This window comes from Ochotona curzoniae, unplaced genomic scaffold (assembly GCF_017591425.1).
Source record: "Ochotona curzoniae isolate NIBS_2020 unplaced genomic scaffold, NIBS_Ocur_1.0 scaffold_4505, whole genome shotgun sequence".
Classification (NCBI taxonomy): domain Eukaryota; kingdom Metazoa; phylum Chordata; class Mammalia; order Lagomorpha; family Ochotonidae; genus Ochotona; species Ochotona curzoniae.
Window position 1 is genome coordinate 21,238,248 of NW_024467118.1, and position 17,770 is coordinate 21,256,017.

General features: G+C 37.9%; 1 protein-coding gene across 3 annotated transcripts in view; it reads right to left on the minus strand.

Annotated features, from left to right (window-relative positions):
* The window catches only part of ARAP2 (ArfGAP with RhoGAP domain, ankyrin repeat and PH domain 2), a 172,145-nt gene that overhangs the window by 38,291 nt on the left and 116,084 nt on the right, over positions 1 to 17,770 (minus strand). For 2 of the 3 annotated variants that reach the window (XM_040965926.1, XM_040965924.1), the window contains exons 20-24: positions 17,066 to 17,229; positions 12,302 to 12,514; positions 8,847 to 8,952; positions 4,119 to 4,266; positions 2,098 to 2,166 (exon numbers count right to left, since the gene is read on the minus strand). In XM_040965926.1, coding sequence (XP_040821860.1) covers positions 2,098 to 2,166; positions 4,119 to 4,266; positions 8,847 to 8,952; positions 12,302 to 12,514; positions 17,066 to 17,229 — 700 coding nt within the window. The remainder of the gene's footprint in view (positions 1 to 2,097; positions 2,167 to 4,118; positions 4,267 to 8,846; positions 8,953 to 12,301; positions 12,515 to 17,065; positions 17,230 to 17,770) is intronic. The other variant, XM_040965927.1, reaches the window with a different exon arrangement.

The window sequence follows — 17,770 nt, forward strand, 5'->3', positions numbered from 1 at the left end:
CACAGATGTCATGAAGAAGATACAAGACAGAAAAGGAAAAGTACAGGCTATCTTCATGTTAACTCACACAACAAGATGTGGTGAGTTAACAAAGAATCAAATAGATGCATGAAAAATATTGAATATCTTTTTGCCAACTTTCACGTAAGTTATAGAAAACTACTTGGAAATTATAACACCATCTTATTAAAAAAAATAACAGAAAAATTATCCTGAAGCTCAATTTGCCTAAGTACAGCATTTAATCAAGTAAAACACAGAGAGGTGACACTTGAAAGACGTCCTTTGAAAAAGTGTTAATTATTTCACGCCTACAGTTTTAGAAAAGTTTATTTTTAAATTGTGTGTGTGTTTGTGTATTCCAGTTGCACTGAATTTCTAAGGAAGGAAAAGATACAGTTTACAATTTTGCTTTTCACTAGTGTTTGCATAAACAACTCTCCAGGAAGGACACATTTTAAAAATTTAAAAAGCAAACACAAAGAACTCATACAACGAAGCCAAAAAGATGAACAGGTAAGGAATTTAGAAGTAAAACACAGACATTGTCACAAAAACACTCCAGAGGAAACTTTGGATTGAATAGAGAAAAACTAAAACAAAACAATGTATTTTTTTCCAAACTCTCCAGTTTTCTAAGTATTAAGCTTTTAGATAATTATTTTCCTGTTCTACTTTATGCTAAATGTAAGGGTGTTCAGGACGCATTATTTTTTTAAAACATATGAATATAAAGGGTTAAAATGGAGCTGGCTCAGTAGCATAGCCAGTGAAACTGCTGCCAGTGGTGCTGACATTCCATATTGAAGCCAGTTCAAGTCCATGCCGCTCACTTCCAATCTGGGTCCATGCTAATGAGCCCAGGAAGGCAGCAGAATGTGGCCCAAGTCCTTGGGCTTCTGTACCCATATGGGTGATCCAGAGGAAGCTCCTGGCTCCTGGCTTTGGACTGGCTCAGCTCCAACATTTGCCAAGAAGTAGGCCAGTGGACTTCTGTTCCCATCCCTCTCTCCTTCTGTAATTCCCCCTTTAAACAAATCCATCTTTCAAAAAAGGATAAAAATGTAAAATGTAAAAGGTACGTTTATAGTACATCAATATAGAGGATGCATTCAGGCTCACACAGTGCCTTATTTCATGCATTCAACCCTTCGCCAAAATGTGAGAAATTAAATAAATTGTAAGAAGCCACAATTTTTAGTGATCAAGTGGATATCTCTGAAATTGTATTCGCTATGTTTAGTTAAGTGCAGTAATTGGTTAAATAACTACTATCACTGTGCTGGTACTAAAACATCTGAGCCTTTCCTCAACAACTTCGTCTGGGGGAACAGTGCCAATGACTACTCTAATTACTAGCAGATATTTTAGGACTGAAAGGGATTTACCATCTGACTACTGAAAAAGCATTTCCTCACTAGCTGAATGCTGCCACAAACATGGTATGTTTGAGTCATTCCTATTGTTTACAATAATGCCTGAATCCAGTACAACCTTAGCTACTAGAAGATGGTTAATGAATAGCCAGAAAAAATTCATTAAACAAAGTACTCTGGGGAGGCAGAACGCATGTTGCCCATGCAAATTCAATGTAAGACACCTGAAGAGAGCAAGACAGAATTCAGAATAGTCCACTGAACATGAAAGTTAGCAAGTGTTACAAAAATCACATTAGAAAAGTTCCCATTAATACAATCACCTGAGAGCATGCAGAGCGAAAGCACAAGGAAATAAATTTTCAGAATTACAAGGAAAGATTCATTAGGCTGTCGGAATTTTCAAGTAACTCTACTAATTCTTTGGCTTTAAATGCTTCCTTTTAAGTCTCCCAGCATTTCCAATGCTTTTTTTTTCTCATAAATCTTCATATATATAAATTGAAAATTATTTTTCTCTATTTAAAAGAATATGATTAACATATTTCACATGTATACATCAGGTTGTAGAACTACAGAACTGTTTTTTATCTAGGCTCTTTTTCACCATTACTTTTGTTTTGTTTCAAATGGGAATATGAAAGTACATGTACCAAAAAAATCTTGATTTACAATAGAAATGCTTCTTTATTTTTTGAGAGATCTAACTATTACTACTCACTTGAGTGTCTTTCCACTTGGTAATAAAGCTATTCTCTATGTCCATTTGTTTGACTTGATCTTCTTTAACCTGTTTAAGATATAATTTGTGACATTCTAATAAGGTGGAATACAGGGAGCAGTGTACTCATCCTCATGTATTCTTCAGGAACTTAAATATCACCAAGTAAAAGATAAAAAACGAATGGCTATCTTAATCAGCATGGGCCCACAAAGCAGGGCAGACAGAAATCCAAGACAGAACTTCATAGAGTTCAAAACACTTTTTGATGATATTGCTTCAGGCTGCAGAGCCCATCCATGAAAACCCCATTGCTAAGGTGGTGAAGGCAGCAAAGGGATGAGGCTCTTAACTCATTTTCTCAAGTCAAAGCTTTCATGAAGGGCTGATTAAATGTCTCCCATTTGGTAAAGTTGGGTTTAACATACTGTGAAGATAACCATGTTTCTATACAGGAACATTACAAAAATAAAACAAAAATAAAGAGAGCATGTAAAGCCACATATGACTTTTTTGTAATCTTTTCACAGAATCAGCTTATTGCAAAGAAGCTGCTATTGATCAAAAATAGTGGACACATAAAGAAAGAAATGGAGGGAAGCAAAGAACAAGGAAAATACAACCACTTTGCATCCACTACTACATGAATTAACATACACACTGTGAAATTTTACTGAATGAAGCATTCCCTTTCCCCTTGCTAAGGAAACATAAATTATTACAAGTAAATAAAAGCTCTTCAAGCAGTAGCGTATAGCATTAACCCACTTGGCTTCACCTGCTGCATTCTTAGCTCTGGCAAACAGGAATTCCTATAAACATCATTAACTGAAAGCCCAGAAATGTTATATGCAGAACTGGAGTTTATAACACATAAACATCATTTGCAAAGCTTTATATATATATTTTTTATTTTTCTGCTGGACTGAGAAACCATTCCTAATGTCAACTTTATGACAAACTATGTAAAGTTTAAGTCCATAAATGAACAAACTGAAAAAGCTAAATAACTAAAACTGATAATGGCTGAGCATTGTACCTGCTCCCCGCCCCCATATCTCATCCAGTTTCCTGTACTTGAGACCTTGGCCCTCATTTTGGAGACCCACAGTGAGTTTCTGGGTCCTGGCTTCTGCCTGGACCAGCCCTCGATGTTCTGGACAACTGAGTGCTTAACCAGTCAATTAAGGATTTCTCTCTTTTTTTCTCTCTTTATATCTTCTAGAAAAAGAAAAATGGCTTACCAAATAATCACAGAATAATGATAGGATTTCAACATTTTCTTTCTTTCCAATTGGGAATACAATTTTAGGATAAACATTGAAATGTTTCCAACTACAGAATTTAATAGGATAGTGTTTATTTTCGAGTTTGTTAATTTCATAAACTGCATCACTTTAAGCAGACATATGCAGTACTCAAATCCTAAGCAGGAAAGGCACAAATGCCCTATACAATGCCCTATACGTAGAATTAAGTTGTTTAAGACTAGAGACTAAAAATTTTACATAAAATAAAATTAAATAAATAATATAGCTAAGTTAAAAAGTTAGTTATATCCGGCCCAGCATGATAGCCTAGTGGCTAAATACTGGACTTTCATCTGTCAAGAACCCGATGGGAACCGATTTATACTCTGGCTGCTCCACTTTCCATCCAGCTCCCTGAATGTGGCCTGGGAAAGCAGTAGAGGATAGCCATGTGGGAGACACTGAAGAAGCTCCTGGCTCGTGGCTTTGGACTGGCTCAAAATTGGCCATTGCAGCCACTTGAGGAGTGAACCAGCAGACCGAAGATCTTTCTCCCTGGATCTCCTCACTGTATATCTACCTTCCCAATAAAAAAGTAAAAAACAAAATTAAGTCTTTTTTTTTTAAAAAGCTAGTTACGTCAAAGAAGGAATACAATCTTTATTTTCTCTATATATAATACTGAAAAAGGTTTGAATAACATCCAAAACATGCATCCTTGCAAAGAGAAAAGAAAATGACCTTAATAAATGAAGAATGTAAAATATTTACCTCAAATATTTCAACATAGTTATTAATCAGGTCCTCAATTACACTCACTTCTTCACTCGTTTGTCCCTTCGTTTGAAACAAACATGATGAAAAGACTAAGGCCAGATTATGGGCATTCATGTGATTGATTTCTGAGCACTTCTGAACCCTGGAAGAGAAAAGCACAGCTCATTATGAAACACTTCAATTTAAAAACTGCATGGGACTCTAAATCAGAATACTAAGTTATCATTTTTCTCTGACATTAAAAAAAAGGGCAAAGATAATTTAAACAATCACCACCATTAAAAACTGTTAAGCAGGTGCACAACACAATGTAGTACTTGACAACTGCTTTCAGGAGAGGGATTGAGTATAATCTAACAATGAAAGAACTCAGCTCAAGCACAGATCTGTGTACCCGAGTGGCGTAAGATGACCTAGATGACCACAACACAGAAGAAGGGACAGGAGCTACATAGGAAACAAAGCAACACAGGTGGATCAGCCCACACACAAGACAGGGCTGCATATTCCAGGATAAGAGTTGAGCTAAACATTTCAGAAACTTCACAGTAGGACAGAAATAGAGACCTTCAGTAGGTGCCAGAAAAATGACTTACTTTACAAATAAAACTAGAGTTTCCATGAGCAAAACGGAGGATTTTTGCAATGAACACATAAGAGGAAATACAGAATAATCACGGGGGTCTAATACAGCATTTAAAGCGCTCGCAAGTACAAATCCAAAATGATTTTCAAAAACACAGTCATCTCTAGGCCCAGTGGCTAAAATCTTCATCTTGTAAGCACCAGGATCCCCCATATGGGCACAGCTTTGTGCCCTGGCTGCTTCATGTTCCATCCAGCTCCCTGCTGATGGCCTGAGAAAAGCAGTCTAGGATGCCCCAAAGTCTTGGGATACTGCATCCACACGGGAGACATGGATGAAGCTCCTGGCTTCAGATCAGCTCAGCTACAGCCATCGCAGCCTGCTTGAGGACTGAACCAGAGGATGGAAGATCTTTCTCTCCTCTCTCTGTAAGTCCATATTTCAATAAAAATAAATAAATCTTTTAAAAATATATACAGCCATCTCCACAAAAAAGGGAAAGCTGCATTAGCAACATATCTTACGTAAGAATCGTTAAGTACGCACATGAAGTATCTGTTAATGGCTTCTATTTGTCACTAATATGTACTAGCTACTTGGTTGTTGATTTAGTTACCCTTGGAGATTTTAAAAAAATACATATTGAATGAAAGAGACCAAAACAAAGTGAGAGCAGGCGCATCTCTATACAGAATATAGATCCCAGCAGGTGCGAAAAAAAAAAGTAAGTAAACAGGATCATTACATACATGGTATGCAAGAAATTCAGAATAAAACACCAAATTGCATAACAGACACAGGACAAGTGAATGTGATGTATAAGGAATTGAAATTTAATACAGGAGGATGTAACAATTGTACACATCTCTCCCCAAATTAGTCCTGCAATCTCATCATAGCAGCCTGTAAACATCCAGGTAATTTATCAGCATGTCTGCCTCTGTTAGTAGAGTCGAAGCAGGTCACAGAGACCGCCACCTTCATCACACTGGAGAACGTAATGGTGAAGGGAATTAAGTGCGCATGACTGGTAGAGTAAGTGATCTCACACCTGAGGTAAGGAATGAGTTAAAAGCAAAATCAACCTGACCTTACCCAGACTGACTTTTCAAACTTTTGACAACACCATGAAATATTCCTGCTTTCAAGAGACTTCCTTTGATAATGTCGTTCTTCTTTGGCACTATTTCACCTCTGTCGTTTGCACAGCTGCAATGTCTGGGACGAAGTGAATTCAACCAGATCTGTTTCTTACTTCTTCCTCTGCCATCAGATACTGTGCCCAGGTATGCCATAATTAGCCTGCTCAGTCCTTTCATACTTATACCCTGCCATCAGAAATTCCACTAACTTGTTTTCTAATTAGTTTCTCTGTCTCTTCTCAAGGAGTCCGATCACAGAGGCTATCACAGAAGCTGCTGTGATCATCCTCTTGTTTCCATGCATCAGGGTGGGTAACACTCAGCCTCCAGGCCAGGAAAGGACACAGAACCACTTGGTCCGACCCTTCCCAGGCAACCCCAGGTAGGACTCAAATTTCAATAAATCTGGTCAGGCTACTTTTTCAGCTAATAAATCTCTCTAACATGAGTAATTGTAATAAATATCAAGGCATCATTGGCAGAAAAAAAAAGTTCCCTACCCTTAGACATGAATGAGATCTAAATGCTTTGCATGGTCTACAAAGCTTTTCTTTTATAATGTACTGCTAGCTAATTCTGTCTCATCATCTAATATTCGCACATCCCAGAAAAACATTTTAGTTCATTTCTTGTTTTTATCTTGCTTTCATACCCAGTCCATCTCTCCAAATCTGAAGCATCAAAGCATTCCCTGAACTTCAATGCATCATTCATTCCCTTACAGTACCCTGCCACAGCTTAAAATTTTCTGCATTCAAGCTTTTACCCACATCTCATAAGCATGGAAATACAAGTACACAACACAGGCCGCATTTGTGTGGTACAACAAAAGCATCCATTTTATAATAATGGTGTTTGCATGCCCAAGAATACGTTATTAGAAATTAGAGGAAAAAAAGGAAACTATGTAAGACTTTTAAATCTAGTCTCCAAACAATATATAGTGGATTTCAGGGTTTTATTTATTTATTTATTTTTATTGGAAAGGCAGATCAGATTTATCGAGAGAAGGAGAGACCAGGAGAAAGATACTCCATCGTCTGATTCACTTCTCAAATGGTCACAATGGCTGGAGCTGAGCCTATTCAAAAGCTTTTCCCAAGCCTCCCAGATGGATGTATGGTCCCAAGGCCTTGGGCCATTCTCCACTGCTTTCCCAGGCTACAAGCAAGAATCTGGATGGGATGCGGAACAGCTGGGAAAAGTACAGTGCCCACATTGGATCCTAGCAATTGCGTGGTGACAATTTAGCTTTTATTGTATTTTATTCAAGGAAATATGAATATTAGAATATTCCACACAGACATATTCTATCCATATGACAATTTTTTAAGAAAAATTTATACTTTTGTCATTTAAAAATAATTGATGAGATTAGAACAAAAGATCGGTTTTAGGCTTATAAGGCTATTTCCACATATCTTCACCTTTCACCTCTTGTTTCTCAAGTCAGATTACACTCTTCAATTCTTTCAAAAGTGGGATGACTTACTCCCTGACACAGAAAATCATTCTGACTTTCCTTATCTCATTGACACTATAATTCCAAAATATCAGGATTCAGGTAAGATGTCAATGAATAATAATAATAATAAATAACAGTCTGTAAGTATCTTTCTATGTGAAATTGCTATGCTCTGATTCCTGCTATAGAACCCAGGTCCCTCAGCATTCAGGGAACTGTGGATTCTTTCCAATATAATTTCATGAACATGCTAAAAGTGTTTACATCAAAATCTGTCCCGGTATATCACTGAGACACAGACAAGACTCGATAAGGTAGACTCAATGTGTATGCTACAAGAAAATCATTCCTGAAACCATAGCAGAGCAAACCATGACCACTTGCAATGGCATATGCCCTACTGGAGTGGCAACTGGAAGCGCAGCGACTCTGCTCTGATCTAGCATTCTGTGAGTGCTCCTGAGAAGGCAGCAAGTGATCTGGAAGACCTGGAAAGAGTCCCAAGCTCCTGACTCCCGTCGGTCCCAATTCTGACTGTGGCCATTGTCTGTGAGTGAACCAAAGGATGCAAGTTCCCTTCAGCCACAGTCTGGGACTCTATTAAGCAGAAATAATTTTATTTGTTTTCCCTTCTACTATTTCTCACTCAAATGAGTTTTCATGTATTTGCTATAGACAGAGATAGGCAGTCAGAGAGAAACCCTCTATTTGCTAGTTCACTTCTTAAATGACAGCAACAGCAAGACTTGGGCTATGCTGAAACCAGGAGCACAAACGTCCATTTATTATCATTTATGGGTGCCAGGGAACCAAGCATGTGAGCCATCTTCTATTCACTTCCAGGATCACATCAGCACAAAGCTGTACTGGAAGTAGGAGCAGGTACTCGCATATGGCACTCAGATGTGGCATATGGGCATCCCAAGGCAGCGTCATAACCACTCCAACTGAACTCTAAGATGATAGTTAGTGCTATTTGCATTTGAAGAAGTTACATATATCACCACCAAACATTTAACAAATGTTTCAGGGCCCAGTGCAGTAGCCTTGCAGCTAAAGTCTTTGCCTTGTATGTGACAGGATCCCATATGGGTGCCAGTCATTGTCCTGGCAGCCCTCCAGCTCCCTGCTTGTGGCCTGGGAAAGCAGTCCAGGACAGTCCAAAGCCCTGGGTCTCTGCACCTGTGTGGGAGACCCAGAGGAGGTTCCTGGCTCCTGATCGGCTCAGTTCCATTCACTGCAATCACTTGGGGAGTGAATCAGCAGGAGGAAGATCTTCCTCTCTGTCTTTCCTCCTCTGTACATATCTGATTTTCCAATAAAAATAAAAAATAAATCTTTAAAAACCTGTTCCAGTGTAGAAATAACTCGATGATATTAAATACAGAAAGAACAATGTGATATTTCATACAATACGGCAATAAATGGAGTCATGAAGAGGGAGAGTCTAGCCACAGTACTCAAAATAAAAACAATGACATAATGGGAGCCAGGTTTGAAACGTCTAGAAAACCCATGCGTGCACGGACCTGTAAAGGTGTTCAATGAGAGCTGCCAACGTTGCTCGGTTGACCCCTGGGAGAGTGCGTATAAACGCCCCATACTTCTTTATTCTTTCCTTGTCATCCTGTGCATCTGGTAAGGAAAAAAAAATCCTTAAGGCTAAATAATTATCAATTTTAAAGCAGAAATCATTCATATGTTTTAACAAATGGTACAAATGTTCAAGCTTCTAGAGCAACCACATGCATGTATTCATGTGCAAATGCCAAAGCTATCTGCTTTAGCTCTTACAATCCCTTGTGATTTAAAAAAAGAGAAAAACACTCAAAATGTGAGACTAGCATGGTTTTATTTTTTCATCTTATACTTTACAGAATAGCAACTTCTAACAGGAATACATTCAACTAATTTCTTAAACTGCAGTACAAAGTGGAGAGTTAAACCAAAAGCATTGCGTGTAGCTGTGGGAAGGTTTCTTTATGCACATGTGCAAACGACAAGTCTGATCTTTTTTCCCTAGGAAATCATAACAATCTCACCAAAGCTACAACACTTCCCAGAGGTGCAAGCTGTGCATTATCCCTCTGATGTAAATGCATCATCCTTTGCCAGCACTGGTACCTACAAGCCATTGGAAAGGATGAGCGGATAATGGATAAGGTCATACGCTAGCCTGAATACTACGGTCCAAATATAGACGGATGGATTGCCTTTGTCTTGAGCAGAAACTGACAGGACATTACCTTCAAATTAGCCAACTCTAAGATGTTAAATGGTTTTAGAATTCATAGAAAGGCACCTCAGTGGTCTAGCGTCCACAAACGGGGATCGTCCAGTCACCTGATTTGGCCTTGCCAATGCAACCGCACAAACAGGTTTCCCACTCCTGATCTAGATACAAGATGTACACTAATGGTTTGTTCTTACCTAGCTAACACAGGAAATAAAAGACTATTTTTAAAAAATTTTCTTTTTAAAAATATTTGTTTATTTGTTATTTGAAAGTTAGAGTTACAAAAAGAAGGAGAGACACAGGACAGCAGCTGGAACTAAGCTGATCTAAAGCCAGAAGCTAGGAGTTTCTCCTGCGTCTCCCAAAAGGGCAGGAGCCCAAGGACTTAAGCCATCCTCTGCTGCTTTCCCAGGCCACTGGCAGGGAGCTAGACAGGAAGCGGAGAAACATAATCTGGTGCCTATTTGGGATGTCAGGTGCTACAAGCTTGAGGATTAACCTGTTGAGCTACCGTACTGGGCCCCTTCCAATGCCTCCCTCGACCCCCAATTAAATATCTTATACCTACTTTGCTACTCAAGGGTATTGCACTTATATATTCCTTCTCAATCCTAAGCATCTTTCAAAAGATGGCTTTTTCATTTTCCACTTAGCTGTGTCTGTTCTTTGCAGAGAGGCAGTAGCACATTAATGATTCTGTAACAGTGCACAGTCACCTGCCGAGGGCATCAGAATCCCTGGGGATATGAGAAACACTGCGCCATATTTTTCAAGAACACTCCTATTCAAAACTGCAAGTGATATCTCTTTTGTGTCAATTTAGTCTGCACATGAGATCTGTACAAGGAAACAGGGTCATATAGACTTTTGTGACCTAACAGAGCAAGAAACGGAAAGACTCGCGTGACAGTTAAGATACTACCGGAGATGAGCCATTCCCTGTACAATCCAAATATTTACCCCTGCATTATCCAGGTTCTAACTATAGGGATAACAGGTTATATTTAATAAAATTAATACTACTACAGCTCCTGGAATAAGACACCACATTACGATAGGATACATTCACATACCTCCTAATGAACTGGAATTTTAAAATGAAGACAAGCTTGGGGGGAAAAAGTAAAGCAACAGAAAATATAATCAGAAAACTGACTAGCCACTGAATCAGCTCATCTATCTCAGAGGGAATATGTGCATCATATGAAGAGCGGATTGCCCAGCAAGGCACCCTCAGCCACAGCGCCAGGATGGTAAAGAGGTCTCCTCTGAGGCCACTCCAAGTACGGACACCTCCTCTGGGGTCAGTCAGAGAGCTGTGGTTCATGCTTGGCGGATCCTTCATGAACCTCTTCTGAAAACTGACCGAGCTATTTCAGCTGTCAATGCAAAGGGCTTAAAGACCATTTGATGCCAATATTCAAAGTGTTCTCTACATAAACTCTCAAAGAATTCACATCCGGGTGAAAGGTGAACAGATACCCTTCTGCCACGGGCTCTCCGCGTACAGACTGCCTCCTCCTGGCGGACTGACCCGAGTCAAGACTTCTTTGTCTCTACATTTTACAACTTTAACAAAAACATATTTGTCACATAGTTGTTATAATAGATTTTGCAGTAAAGAGCCATTATCAGCTTTTCAAAAATAGAAATACTACAAATAACTTCATGGAAAATACAATAAAATCTTCAAACAAAAATGAAAACTACAAGAAAACTGGGTTTAAAGAAATGCATTTATGTATTTTCATATTTTAACTCCCAGAAAACTAAACAATTAACTGTGATTGTGATTATAGTTAACTCCACTGGTTTGAGACATACGAGGGAGCAAACAAGAGATGAATGGATTTTGTAGATGAAGAGCTTTACATAATCTACTTGCTGACACTGATATGGGTCACTTGGGATAATTGTCACACTATGTATGATTTGTGGCGATACTGACAAGGAATCACTTCAAATTTATTTATTTTATATAGAATAAATCAATGTCTTCAGTAAGAATCTCATTTCTTGAAACAGGTTAACGCATAAGATACCAACAGATTACGAACTACAGTTTAATTCAAGGAAAACTGTTAAATACTGAAGATACAAAACTATTATTTTGGAAACATAGATGAGAAATTCTTGGTGTCTTATTAATAAAAATAATTGACATTAAGCAGAGAGAAAAATTGGAAATATGCGATTAAAAGAAGTATAATATTTCTTTTTAAAATCTTATGTTTTAATAAGAGGCATTGCTGTAGACAGATTACAGATACAAAGTGATATATTATTGAAATCACTAAGACACCAGTTGTTAACATACTATTCTTCTGGGTAATCTCTTAAAAATGTCTCATTACATTCTTGGTGTCATAAGATGGAAAGGAAAGAAATAAGAATGAAGTACAACAAATAAAATAAATACAATAAAAATAATAAAATAAAATTAAATTAATAGAATAAAAACAAAGAAAAGACAAAGGAGCAGCATGTAGAAATTTTATAAAGTGAACATTGATTTAAACACCTTGTTTTATTTTCAACAGAAGACGGTATATGGGGACTTGAATGCAATATTTCAAGGTAAAAGCAACATAAGCACTAAGAAATCCACCTAAAAGTAACATAAAACCAGGCCTAGAACGCACGCCCTACGGAGTATCACCGCATTTCTTCTCAGGTAGCTGCTGACACCTGCCGCAGGCGTTCCACTGTAACTCAGGCATTCATCCTGCTGCCTGTTTTGTGCCTCACCTAAAGCAGAGATCCAGTAAGGGTAGAGCTCCTTGGCCAGCAGCGCATCATCAACGTCACAGAGGAAGCGCTTCAACACACCCGTCACGTCTTCAAGCCGATGCTTTCCAGCCCTCAACTTAACGCTTCTTGCATCCTTTTTGAAACTTTCCAGGAGTTCGCTAATGTGCGAAGGATCACCATTCTTTTGATAGATGTACTTGCATCCCAAGCCTTTGTTAAAAAGAGGTACACGGAAACATTTAAATAGGAGATGCATTATGAAATCTGATGAAGAAAATTATGAAAAAAAACCATCAGGCTACCAATGATATAAGCAAGCATGGAGCACATGGTGCTTCTTGTCTATGATGTCAATCTTGAGAATGTCAAACAGATACACTGCTCCATCCTCAGCTTTCAACAAACCCTCACGCATCCCTTCCTTCAGTTCTCCATAGTATCTTTTAAAATTTTTCTTTGGGGCCCAGAGTGATAGCCTAGTGGCTAAAGTCCTCATCTTGCACATGCTGGGATCACACATGGGCACCAGTTCTAACCCCTGCAGCCCCATCCAGTTCTCTACTTGTGGCCTGGGAAAGTAGTCGAGTACAGCCCAAAGTCTCAGAACCCTGCAACTACGTGGGAGACCTGGAAGAAGCTCAAGGTTCCTGGTCTTGAATTAGCTCAGCTCTAGCCATAGCAACTGACTGGGGAGTGAATCAGCGGATGGAAGATCTTATTCTCTGTCTCTCCTCCTCTCTATATGTGACTTTCCAATATAAATACATAAATAAACAGACAGATAAATAAATAAAGTAATAAATATTTTAAAAACATATTTTTAAAAATTATTCCAAACTACACACTTAATTGTCTCACTGACCAAACTGAGGCTTCAATTTCGCAATCTCCTGACCACACCTCTGTCTATTCATTTTTGTCTTTTCCTATATTTATTTCCTCTCAGTGAGGAGATAGCTCACCTCTTTTTCATCTTTACTGATTCATTAAATACTCCGCAGACAGGGTGAGAGCAGAAGAGATTAGGTTGTTGAAGATCATGAGAACACAAAATAAAAATCCCTACCAGTCTTTCCCAAGCCACTCAGGTTTCTATTTTGTTTCCTTTAAAATGAAGTTTTGAGTTCTACAGTCTCATGTTTGCTGTTCTTTAAACACACAATCTTATTTCTGTGCACAGACCCCATGCTGAGACCACTTTCATCAAGAATATCGAAGACATCTTTTCCCATGATTTTCAGCTTTTATCTAATGAGAACCCCCTGCAGCTTCTGACACTCTAAATGAATCTGTTAAAGCTCTTTACATCTCGTTGTTTTCATAAAATCAGGATTTCATTTTCATCTCCTCTGTGTTCTGCCATTTATAATTTACTGGAGATTTCAGGAATCCATGTTTACTTCTTCTCTTCTCCCACAGCCTGTAACAGTCTCTGGGTGTAGCCATTCAACTTCATCATTTCGATTATTACATACACATTTTAAAATAATTTTCACTGAGAATTTAATTTCTAAGGTTTCATACACGCATATGTACTGTCACACCTACACACAACACACAGGCAGTGATTACATTAAGGAATCGATTGTTTTGCCTCATCACTGCCTTCACCCTCCAGTCCTTAAAGTTCTTGTTCTTTTACCTCAACCTATGGTGGTACATTTTCCCAAACCCCCTTTGCAGAGTTCCAACTTTAGGAACTTTCTAAGTCATGTAGACTTAACACCATCTCACTTTGAAAACTTTCTTCCCTTGTGTGCCATATGCTGTAATTTTTGTGACCTTGACTCCTCCTTACCTTTCCCTGACTCCCACCCACTTTCCTTCAACAGCTTTCGAGTCTCTCTTAAAAACGGCAGCTGCAGGATGTAAAGGACTCATTTGTTGGCGTCACCAACAACCTCACAAAAATATATGCTGTCCTCCCATTGCCTATAGGCAAAGGCTGAGGATGTTTTGTTACTGTATTTAAAATGCTCAGTGAATGGACCTCATTTCCTGACTTCTGTTTACACCCTTTCTCTGGCACATTAACTTCTGTCATGGAACTGATTATCAGAAAAAAGTCTCAGTTCTCCTCTTGGTATTCCTGTCCGCTTCTTAACCAGCTCCCTCCCCTTAGGGCTCATGACACCAATCATTATGAAACCCTCTACTACCATACTCACTCTGGATGAAATATACCCCTACCCCACTGATGACTGTGGCAACCCTACAACACAGAATTCTGTACTTAGATGCACTTGTTCACTGGTTTCTCTGTGATCCATACTGTGTAAACTGCTGCATGGGAAGAGTTATATGCTTTCTGTATATATCCAGTAGCTACAGTACCTAGGAGAACTCAGCAACTATTCAACAACTAACTTCCTAACACACAATTCTACACAGACAACACAACAACAAAAGAAACAACTGCAACTGCAGTCTAAGGCAAGAGGTTCCTACCTGAATGAACTTCTAATAGCTGGCACACAAATAGATTTAGTGAACTAAATGAACATGTGAACCCATTTCTGTTTATAAAAATTAAAATGCATTCCACAAGAATAAATAATAAATATACCCAAACTCATATTGTGAACTTAGTCAAGTTCAAACCCTGACATGATGAGCACTGAAAATCTGCTGTTTTCGCCCAGATATCAGTAAGTTTGCAGCAACTTCTTCTACAAAGGTTCTGAGCCAACCAACTGGCATCCTATGATTACCAAACATTTTCTAATTCATGTCAAATTTTTCTACTTGCTGCTAACAATGAGGTTCCCCTACACTTTGCTCATTTAAACAAAAAAAAAAGCTTCAGCAGCTTTATACCTTTAATACACAAGTTAATGCACCTTGTGTTAGAGTTATAAAGTAGCTATAATGTATGAAATTTAGCTGAAAACAATCTAGTGCTTAATGGTTTTAAATTCAAATAAACAACATAAAGAAACTTCTGATTTCCCTAGAGAAGCATTAAATTTGTTACACTAGAGTTAGTCAAGTTATTTTAATCATTTGCCAGCTGAAGAAAGATCCTACGCCATTATGAAACTAACATGATGTGAAAATTCCTCATGAGGTTATACGTGCAATTCATTTATGCCTGCAAAATGCAACCATACTAATACTGAACGATAGCAATATGTGAAATAACCTCGTTTATTATTCTCAAATAAAGATTATTATACCTGAAAACATACACATATTTCATCATAGGAAAGAACTTCATCCATGAAGGGTCATCCACGTGAGAATGCACATATTTTCAATAGATATGATACAAACACAGTGAACTTATACCTTAACAAATAACTGTATTTGGATTACATATCAAATAATTAAAATACTCTCCTTGGAGAAAAGATTAATATATTCTATAAATTTAACTGCCAAAATTTATTTTTTGTAGCATTGATTTATTATGGGCATTGCCAGTGTCCCACAGCAGAACACAGTCCTTAGCTTTGTTTTCAACTTTTTTACTGTATCTTCTTTGTTTTCATTATTTGGACCAGTGGCTGACAGGCAGCAGGCACTCAATAAAGAAAACAAGGAAGAAATAACAGAGTTCTCGTCTGTAATGGTCTTACTATTATACCTTTTTTTCTATTGAAAACATGCAAAGATATTTCCAATATCAGGAGAGCAAAAAGAAATCCTATTTGAAAATATAGTATCAAGCATTTTATTCTTTTCTGCAGCTCTGATCTAAATAAGTTACAGATTGAAATCTGGAGTTGATCATTGGTCCAACAAATAAGACACTAAAATTGCAATATCCTGCATCAAAGCACCTGAGTGAGACTGTTGTTGCCATGTCCTAACCCTGGCTTCCTGCCAGTGAATATCCCTGGTGACACCATGATGGCAGTGACCCAAGTCGGGAACCTGCATTAAGTTCCTGGATCCTGGGGTGGACTGTAAGGCCAGGGCAAGTGCAGGAATCTGGAGAGTGTGCCAGGGGTTAGAAGTTCTCTTTACATCACTGTCTCTCTGCCTCTCAAAATATAAATAAATGAATGAGTGAATCAATCAATCAATCAATGAACAAATAAATAAAAAAGAAAATCTTAAGGCAGAAATATTTGTATATTAGAAAAATGGCAAATTTTTTAACCCTTAAGAGTATGACGTATATACACAACCAGGAAGGAAAATAAAGATGAGAAAAAGTTATATTTCAGGTGAATCTAAAATACCATCATAACACATGAAGTTAAAATGAAGCTAGAGCATGTAGATACAGATAAACTTTTTTATCGGCAAACTCTCTGTGTTGCAAATAGCCAAAATTATTCAAACCAATTCTCATGCTCCTTAATAGGAACATTCAATTAAATACAATGTTGGATGAAAAATGCACACACAATTTGAGAGCAACGCAACAGAAATCAAAATCTTTTATATGTTGTTCCAATTCTATACATGTGCTAAGCGGAGCTGAGTTACTCTTTATGCTATGCTTGTAATATCAGAAAAATCACAGTCCTCACTATTTTTTATACATTTTACAATGTAGATTTGTTCAATCTGTTATTTAACAATCCTTCACTCATAAAAAGAAAGGAATGAGAGAAGTGTATTATGCATTCTAGCTGACTTTCATTGAGAGAGCGAATGGCAGTCAGCTGAGCAGAGACATGCCTTTTATTCTCCACTGGTGCACTTACAAATGAAAAGGGCTTAACTTAGTCCAACAGAGGTACCACTGGAAAAACTGTAGGAATGACAATGTGAATAGTAGGCGGTGAATAAAAACTCTGTGATACATACCATACTGTGTAACAAATGCTATGCAGCTGTTCACGATAATGGGTACGTCATTTTTGCTGAGCTGCTGATCTTGTAATGCATTACCATCTGTACCTGCTGCTTTTTCAATTGCTGTATGCCAGACTGTGAAATCCAACTTGGTGTGCCCATGGATGTATAATGTACTGGAAAGTTAAAAAAGCATTTCAAGTCATAATTCTGCAATTTTATTTTAGACTTTTACTTCAAGACAGATTACCTCTATAGCCAAAAATACACAACCCTGTCTCACCCGGTGTAAGAATAACCCTGCTTTTTATTCCTCATCATCTCTGGCTTCCACTCACTTTCTCTTTTGCTGGGACAGTCACCTCTCTCTAGAGAATAAAGGAAGTTTTCTGAAATGACAGTCTCTGCCCTTACCATCCTCCAATGCCTTTCTTCTTCTAAATAACTCTCGTTTCAAGGATCTATACTGCTCTCTAGCAAACACTAACAGCTGCACAAAAGCACACAGAAGAGCCTACTGAAAAGGAGATCAGAGGATAAGATTATTCTGCTTGTAAAAAAAAAAAAAATGAACTCCATGATTCTAATCGATGTTCATGAAGTTTGTGGAAATTGTGAATTACGAAAAAGTCTACACATGAATTCCAAAAACTTTGGACCAAAAGGAACTTACCTTTTAAGCTTTCCGACATAAAATGCAGAAAGAACTTCAATATG